The sequence below is a fragment of the Miscanthus floridulus genome, chromosome 3, assembly GCF_019320115.1.
Source record: "Miscanthus floridulus cultivar M001 chromosome 3, ASM1932011v1, whole genome shotgun sequence".
Lineage (NCBI taxonomy): Eukaryota > Viridiplantae > Streptophyta > Magnoliopsida > Poales > Poaceae > Miscanthus > Miscanthus floridulus.
In genome coordinates, this window is record NC_089582.1 from 133,841,460 (window position 1) to 133,850,150 (window position 8,691).

The 8,691-nt window shown below is 54.5% G+C and overlaps 1 protein-coding gene across 1 annotated transcript; it reads right to left on the reverse strand.

Annotated features, from left to right (window-relative positions):
* Positions 1-1,191: 1,191 nt before the first annotated feature.
* LOC136547632 (uncharacterized) lies at positions 1,192-1,755 on the reverse strand. Its single transcript, XM_066539577.1, has one exon. It carries the CDS (start codon positions 1,753-1,755, stop codon positions 1,192-1,194), a length of 564 nt encoding a protein of 187 aa, XP_066395674.1.
* Positions 1,756-8,691: the final 6,936 nt, after the last annotated feature.

Genomic DNA, 8,691 nt, shown 5'->3' on the forward strand with positions numbered 1-8,691 from the left:
TAGGACCACGGCGTAGACCAGCTTCTGGACATGGGGGTAGCGTGCTTTGGTCTCGGAGAGCACCTCGCTGATGAAATAAACAGGTCGTTGGGTGGGCAGAGTGTGCCCCTCTTCCTGCCTCTCTACCACTACGGCGGCGCTGACCACTTGGGTCGTTGCGGCGACGTAGAGCAAGAGGGTCTCGTCCATGGCCAGGGGTATCAGGACGGGAGGATTCGTGAGCTGTGCTTTGAGTCTGTCGAGGGCTTCTTTGGCCTCGGGAGTCTAGGAAAAATGCTCGGATTTTCTCAAGAGTCGGTATAGAGGCAAACCTTTTTCGCCGAGGCGCGAGATGAATCGGCTCAGGGCCGCAAGGCATCCCATGACCCTCTATACTCCCTTGAGGTCCCTGATTGGTCCCATGCCAGTTATGGCCAAGACCTTCTCCGGGTTGGCTTCGATGCCGCGTTCCGAGACTATGAATCCTAAGAGCATGCCTCGGGGAACCCCAAACACACACTTCTTAGGATTGAGCTTGATGCCCTTCTCTCTAAGGCATTTGAAGGTTATTGTCAAGTCGTCGACGAGACCCTCAGCCTTTCTGGTCTTGACCACGATGTCATCTACGTAGGCCTTGACGGTCCGCCCAATGTTGTCGCCAAAGACCTGGGTCATGCACCGCTGATACGTGGCACCAGCGTTTCTGAGGCCGAAGGGCATCATCACATAGCAGTACATGCCGAACGATGTGATGAAAGAAGTCGCGAGCTGGTCGGACTCTTTCATCTTGATTTGATGGTAACCAGAATACGCATCAAGGAAAGACAAGGTTTCGCATCCCGCAGTGGAGTCAACGATCTGATCGATTCGGGGTAACGGGAAAGGAACTTTTGGACAAGCTTTGTTCAAACCGGTATAGTCTACACACATCCTCCATTTCCCACTTTTCTTCCTAACTAACACGGGGTTAGCCAACCACTCCGGGTGGGATACTTCCTTGATGAATCCGGCCGCCAGTAGTTTCTGCACCTCCTCACCGATGGCCCTGCGCTTTTCCTCGTCGAAGCGGCACAGGCGTTGCCTTACCGGTCTAGAGCAGGCACGGACGTCTAGGGCGTGCTCGGCGACTTCCCTCGGTATGCCCGGCATGTCCGAGGGACTCCATGCAAATATGTCGGCATTCGCACAGAGGAAGTCGACGAGCACGGCTTCCTATTTGATGTCGAGGGTGGCGCTGATCCTCAGCGCCCGGTCGTCGGGGCAGGCGGGGTCGACCGGGATGAGTTTGATGGTTTCTGTGGGCTCGAACGCCCCCGCGCGACGCTTGGAGTTAGGCACCTCGCCATTGAGTTGGTCGAGGTGGGCGATGAGGGTCTCGGCCTCCGCAAGAGCCTCAGCGTACTCGATGCATTCAACGTCGCAGTCGTATGCATGTTCGTACGTGGACTCAATCGTGATGACGCCGCTAGGGCCTGGCATCTTGAGCTTGAGGTAGGTATAGTTGGGCACTGCCATGAACTTGGCATAGCACGGCCGCCCCAGAATGGCGTGGTAGGCTCCCCCGAATCCGACTACCTCAAAGGTGAGGACTTCCTTGCGGTAGTTGGAGGGGGTGCCGAAGCAGACAGGAAGGTCGATGCGCCCGAGGGGTCGCGTGCGCCTCCCTGGCACGATGCCGTGGAAGGGTGCGACATCGCCTCGGAGCCTCGACCGATCGATCTCCAAGAGCTCCAGGGTGTTGGCGTAGAGGATGTTGAGGCCGCTGCCTCCGTCCATCAACACCTTGGAGAGTCGGGTGTTGCTGATGATTGGGTCGACGACCAGCGGGTACTGCCCGGGATTCGGAACATGGTCAGGGTGGTCATCTCGATCGAAGGTGATCGCCTCTCGAGACCAGTCAAGGTACTAGGGGGTGGCTACCTTGACCGAGAAGACTTCTCGGCGTTCCCTCTTGCGCTGCCACACTGTAAGGCATGCCGAGGGTCCGCCGAAGATCATGAAGGCGTTGCGTACTTCGGGGAACCCGTCGTCCTTGTCCTCGTCCCGGTCGCCAGCGCCCTTCTGCTTGGCGTCGTCATCGGGGAGCCCGAGCCTAGCGTAGTAACGTCGCAGCATGGAGCAATCCTCGAGGGCATGCTTGACCGGGCCTTGGTGATAAGGGCATGGTTTCTTGAGCATGTCGTCGAAAGGCCTAGGGCCTTTGGGGCCTCGGGGATTCTTGCATTCTACGGCCCCAACCAGATCAGCTCCCATGACCTCCTGCTTCCCTAGGCGCCCCTTTTTCTTTCTCTTAGGGAGGTGGGAGGCTGAGGCGTCGGGGGCCTCGTCCCTCCGTTTTCCCTTGGCGTCGCTGTCGGGGAAGATGGCACCGACGGCCTCCTCGCCCGAGGCGAAGTTGGTGGCGGTGTCGAGGAGCGCAGTAGCGGTGCGTGGCACGTTCCGACCTAGCTCCCGCACCAGGTCCCGGCAGGTGGTGCCGGAGAGGAAAGCCTGGACGATCTCCGAGTCGCCGACGCTGGGCAGCTTGGTGCACTGCTTGGAGAAGCGCCGGATGAAATCTCGAAGAGACTCGCCTGGTTTCTGGCGGCAATTCTTAAGGTCCCAGGAGTTTCCGAGACGTACGTACGTGCCCTAGAAATTCCCAACGAAGACCCTAACCAAGTCGCGCCAGTCGTGGATCTATGAGGGAGGGAGGTGCTCGAGCCAGGCTCGCGCCGAGTCTGACAAGAGCAAGGGGAGGTTACGGATGATGAGCAGGTCATCATCCGCGCCACCTAGCTGGCAGGCCAGGCGGTAGTTAGCAAGCCAGAGTTCGGGGTTGGTCTCACCGTTGTATTTCGCGAGGTTGGCTGGTTGCCGAAAACGGGCCGGGAACTGGGCGACACGGATAGCTCTGCTGAAGACTCGAGGGCCAGGTGGCTCAGGAGAAGGGCTGCGGTCTTCCTCGCTGTCGTAGCGGCCACCTCGGTGCACATGGTAGCCTCGGGCGGGCCCCTCACCGTCGTGGTGTCGTCGTCGGCCGACCACCTCGTGGTCTCCCTGCCCCTCGTGTCGATTGTCGAGGCGGTCAAGGAGCACGGGGACCCTGTGAGCTATCGGTGCTCAAGCAGGTTTGGGATGAGCCGAGGCTTCCTTGTCCTGCCGAGGTGGTGCCGCGGACAGGTTCGAGATGCCCCCGTGCCATCGGGAGGCAGAACTCTCGGCTTGCTGAACCACGGCGGTCTCTAGGAGATCTCGGAGCTTGCCGCGGACCTGCCGCCCCTCCACGGTAGAAGGCTCGGGCATTGCGTGAACCAGCATCGCTGCAGCCGTGACGTTCTGGCTAGCGCGATTGAAGATCGGGGGTTGCTCACTCCCTTCGTCGTTATGGATGCGGTGATGCACGTCGAGGGCCCTCCGTCGGGCTCCCCCGCCTTCGCCGCAACCTCGTTGTTCCTGTTCGAGAGAGTCTTGAAGCTGCTGCAGAAGGAGTTGGTCTTGCTCGACCTTGGCCTAGAGCTCATGGAGCTATTCTAGGTCTGGGCGCTGAGGTCGCACAAGAGCGACGTTCTCATTTCGTGCGGCTGGCAGGATGACGCGTGGAGGTGTAGCGACGCCCGCGCCGGGGCGGAGCAGGGAACGGCTACCTGTCCCCTCGTCGTCTTCGCCTACTCTCGGCATCCCGACCCTGACATGAAAACATTCGCGAGTGGGGTCGTAGGTGCCTTCGTCGTCGGAGTCGGAGTAGCCGAAGCAGTAGTCGCTTGCAGCCAAGAACTGGCGCAAAGCCCCGGGGTCGTGGAGTCCGGAAAAATCCACCCTGGGCCATGCCTCATCCTCGTCCGAGGAGTCGGAGTGGGTGCTCAGGTCGAGAGCGAAGCGCTGGCGGCATTCCGAGGGGTGCTCGTGAGCGGCAGAGTAAGCGTAGGCATAAGAGGCGGCGGCATCTCTCAACCCAAAGGGGTATGGGGACGGTGCCGTCTCCAGATTCTGCCCCGCCGGGGTCGGCTCTTTAGGGAGTGGTGGAGCGGAGCTTGACGACTAGGCATCGCCGCGAGCCACCGGTGATTTTCCTTTGTCCAAGCTTAGGCCAGACAGGTCCCCAGCCAGGGACCCCGTACCAACAGCTAGTCGTAGGATATCGGCAGAGAGTGGCGTGCTGCCCCGGGTTCGCGTAGCATCAGGGTGGCCTTGCTCGCGTTGTGCCTGGCGAGCACGGCGAGAGCGGCCGCCCGAGCGCCACCTGTGCCTAGGCTGCCGGGGCGTGACTTCATCGTCGGACGGTGGGGCTCGAGGAGTGAGGAGCACCATGTCGTACTCATGCCCTAGAGACATGAACTCTAGTCTCCCGAACCAAACCACGGTGCCGAGACGCAATGGTCGTATGGGGTCTGCCATCCGGATCCTGCTAGGATGACGAAAACGACACGCAGCGGCCCCTACCTGGCGAGTCAACTGTCGGTGTTTTGGACCAAGGGGTCCTCAACCAACCGACTAGTGAATTTGTGCTGCGTGCCCCTATCCCGGATGGTGATGCAAAGAGACACAAGGTGTATACTGGTTCAGGCAATCGGTGCCCTACGTCCACTCTGAGAGATCGATCTTGTATTCCTTGCACCGAAGTGCTCGTAGTAGGGGGTTACAAGCTAAAGGAGAGAGGGAGCTGGTCCCAGGTCTCGACAGGGTGTCATGCGGGCTGCTTGAGACATTGCTCTCAGGCGGCAGGGATGTGCATGTGTGTGTGTCACAAGGTGTTCTCCACCCTCGTCCCTTAAAACAGCCCAGGTCCTCTCCTTTTATAGCATGAAGGGAGGACTAGGACGGTACATGAGCTAACTATACGGCATCGTGTGAACAGAGGCAGCATGTCCGGGCCCTGTAGCCTGTTCCTATGGCGGTGTGGCCGTCGGAGTGGTCCATTCTTGGAGTACTGGGGCGGCGTGGTCATCCCATCAGATCCTGTGCATCGTGGGAGCCCCGGGAATGCCTCGGAGTGGACGTGGCAGCGAACGTGCAAGCCACTGTGGATGGACTGTGCGCGAGGCCGAGACTTGGCTGGTGCCGAGGCTTGTACTGCGGTGGGGGGTCTCAGCAGGCACGAACCCCTAGATCGCCGAGGCCCCAGTGTACAGTGCCGAGGCCTTGAGCGGGCGGCCGATCATGGGTACAGTGTTTGGACACAGTGGCCGGTAATCCCTGTCGTACCCTGTCCCAGCCGGTATGGCGCTGATCATGGTCACAGTGGTAGGACACAGTGGCCGGTAATCCCCGTCGTGCCCTGTCCCGGCCGGTATGGCGCTGATGCGACCTTGGGTCGCGTCGGCCACCCTGTGGCATTGAGCCACCGTCCGGCTGAGATTGTGGGAGTGGTTGAAGCATTAATGAGACATGACGAGCTGTCGGGAGGGTCGGCCAATGCGGGGGGTGATGGACCGCGGACGAGCCAGCCTCGAGCGACACGGAGAATGAGGCCTCGCGCGAGACAGAGATCAGGCTCCTTGCCGAGGCCTCGGGCGGAAGGTCTCGCGCGATACGGAGAACGCGCCTCCTGCCGAGGCCTTCCGTGGAGAGCCTCGGGTGAGGCGGAGATGGCGTTCCCTACCGAGGCCTTCCCTGGGGAGCCTCGCACGAAGCAGAGTTTGTGTCAGGATGCCGAGACCTCCTGCCCGAGGCTCAAGGCGGGGAGGGGGAGGACCCAGTGGACTTGGTCGTGGCGGGTGAGGGGCCCACAACTTACCTTTTAGCTGGCGCCGACCCATTTGATGTTTTGCTTGGGGTACCCCATTCTAAGGTACCCGACAGTGGGATGCAAGGTTGAAAGAAAGAGCACCTCGGGCACATGTCAATTATTGGGAAGATCACTTGTTTCATGGTCATCAAAGAAGCAAAATAGTGTTGCATTATCAACCACCGAAGCCGAATACATATCCGCCAGTAGTTGTTGTGCACAAGTACTTTGGATGAAGGCCACTTTGAGTGACTTTGGAATCAAGTTCAAGAAAGTGTCATTGCTATGTAACAATGAGAGTGCAATCAAGTTGACCAACAATCCTGTTCAACATGCAAGAACAAAGCATATTGACGTCCGCCACCATTTCATAAGAGATCACCAATAAAAAGGGGACATTTGCATTGAGAGAGTTAGCACCGAAGATCAACTTGCCGATATATTCACCAAGCCATTGGATGAGAAAAGGTTTTGCAAGCTAAGGAATGAGTTGAACATATTGGATTTCTCAAATATGTGTTGATGCCCCCCACTCATATGACATGCCTGATTGGCATGGCATACATCCTTGCTAAGGACATGTTTAGCGCATCTAGACATGTTTCACATTTAATAGGCTCATTCATGAAAAATAAATGAATTTAATGATTATATGGTACCACTATTGCTACTATGCTTATTTTTGATCTAGTGGTAGCATATGACATGTTTGTGGGCTTGTAAACCTAGTTTTTAATCTAGAAAATGAGCTCTAAGTGTTTAACTCAACATGGTACAAGATAACACTTATTTGGAGGTGTGAAGAAGCTTGTCCTTGGATCAAACCGAGTTAAATATCTTTGACAAATGATCTAGATTGGACCAAACTTGGAAATATAATCCTCACACCATTGATTGGCATTGATAATCTCAACCTATCTATAATTTAAGCCATTGTGGCCATTGATGACAAAGGGGGAGAAATAGTGCACAAAGATAGTGAAAAGACAACACAAAGGTGAGAGAGATAAAGATACAAGTGATAGGGGGAGAACTTGACATAAGGCGAGAAATATGACAAAGGAAAGGGATCAATTAAACTTTTGAGCACACAAGTAGGGGGAGCAAGCTCATGAACTTATATAGTGCATTTGAATGTGCATTTCATATGTTTGCTTGCATGGCACAAGTTTTAAATTTCAATATTCATGCTTGTGTGGTGTATGCTAGTTATAAGTTTGAATGATGAAATGAAAATCTAGCATGCATAGGTTATCTAGTGATTTCATTTCCAAGTGTTTCCAAGTGGTATCAAGCTAACCATGGTGCTAATGATGGTATAATGGTGCACTCCAATTGGTATCACGCTTCAAAGGTCCATCTTTTATACCTTAGCATCATTTGGTAGACATTGTCTTCTATATTTCCTATCTAAGCATATGTGCAAGCTATAATCAAAACTCTTAGCACATATGTAGGGGGAGCAATTGCTACCATATGGGGTTCATGAAACTTGTCCATATCCTTTTTACACATGGTAAATATGCTTGGGCAAGCAACATGGATTTAATTGAATTTTAATTCATATCTTTGTGAAAGGGTTGTCATCAATTACCAAAAAGAGGGAGATTAAAAGCTCTAGTTTGGTTTTGGTGAATTGATGAAACCCTAAGTGCTAACCTAGTTTATCAAGTGATCATGACATAGGTAGCACATTCCAAGTGGTGAAGCAAATGAAGATCATGACATGATGATGGTGATGCCATGGTGATGATGAAGTGCTTGGACTTGAAAAGAAGAAAGAGAAAAACAAAAGGCTCAAGGCAAAGGTATAAATGGTAGGAGCTATTTTGTTTTGGTGATCAAGACACTTAGAGAGTGTGATCACATTTAGGATTGATAGTCGTACTATTAAGAGGGGTGAAACTCATATCAAAATGCGGTTATCAAAGTGCCACTAGATGCTCTAACTCATTGCATATGCATTTAGGATCTAGTAGAATGCTAACACCCTTGAAAATGTTTGTGAAAATATGCTAACACATGTGCACAAGGTGATACACTTGGTGGTTGGCACATCTAAGCAAGGTGAAGAAGTTAGAGGTGAAAAGGAGTTAGTCTTGCTGGTCACTGAGTGACCAGACGCTGGTCTCAGAGGGATCGGCGTGTCCGGTCAAGTGTGGCAGCGTAGACGCCAGCGTCGGTCATCGACCGAATGCTGGGTCTTGGACTGACTAGACGCTGAGGTCCCGCGTCTGGTCCTGTTGTCGGTCAACACAGAAGAAAGTCACTAGGAGACCGGACGTTGGCAGGGTCCGGTCAAGCATGACCGGATGTGTCCGGTCGAAGAAATTTGTTTCTAGAACCTTACTGGAAACGACCGAATGCTGGGGGTTTCACGTCTGGTCACTGTTAGCTGCTGCGTCCAATGGTCGTCTAACCATTGAGATCGGGCGCATAGCATTTGAAGAGAGGGACACGTGACGTGCTTCGCGTGACCGGACGCTGAGGTCCAGCGTCCGGTCGATCTGACCGGTGCATCCGGTCAGCCCATGTTCAGCCCAGTGAAGGGGTACAACGGCTCTATTTCGTGGGGGCTTCTATTTAAGCCCCATGGCCAGCTCAAGCTCATCAACTTGGCCATTTGCATTGGCATAGCAACCTTGTGAGCTTAGCCAAAGCCCTCCCACTCATCTCCATCATTGATTCATCATCTTTATGAGATTGGGAGTGAATCCAAGTGCATTGCTTGAGTGTTTGCATCTAGAGGCACTTGGTGTTCGTGTTTTGCTATGGGATTCACTTGTTACTCTTGGTGGTTGCCACCACCTAGATGGCTTGGAGCAGCGAGGATCATCGAGCGGAGGTTGGTGATTGTCTCCGGCTCCGATCGTGGTGATTGTGAGGGGTTCTTGACCTTTCCTTGGCGGAGAGCCAAAAGGTACTCTAGTGGATTGCTCGTGGCTTGTGTGATCCTCATCTTGTGTTGGTTGTGCGGCACCCTATTGAGGGTTTGGCGTGTTATG

Coding starts and splice junctions, on each gene's coding strand:
- LOC136547632 (XM_066539577.1), bottom strand. CDS start 1,755: ATGGACGGAGGCAGCGGCCTCAACATCCTCTACGCCAACACCCTGGAG.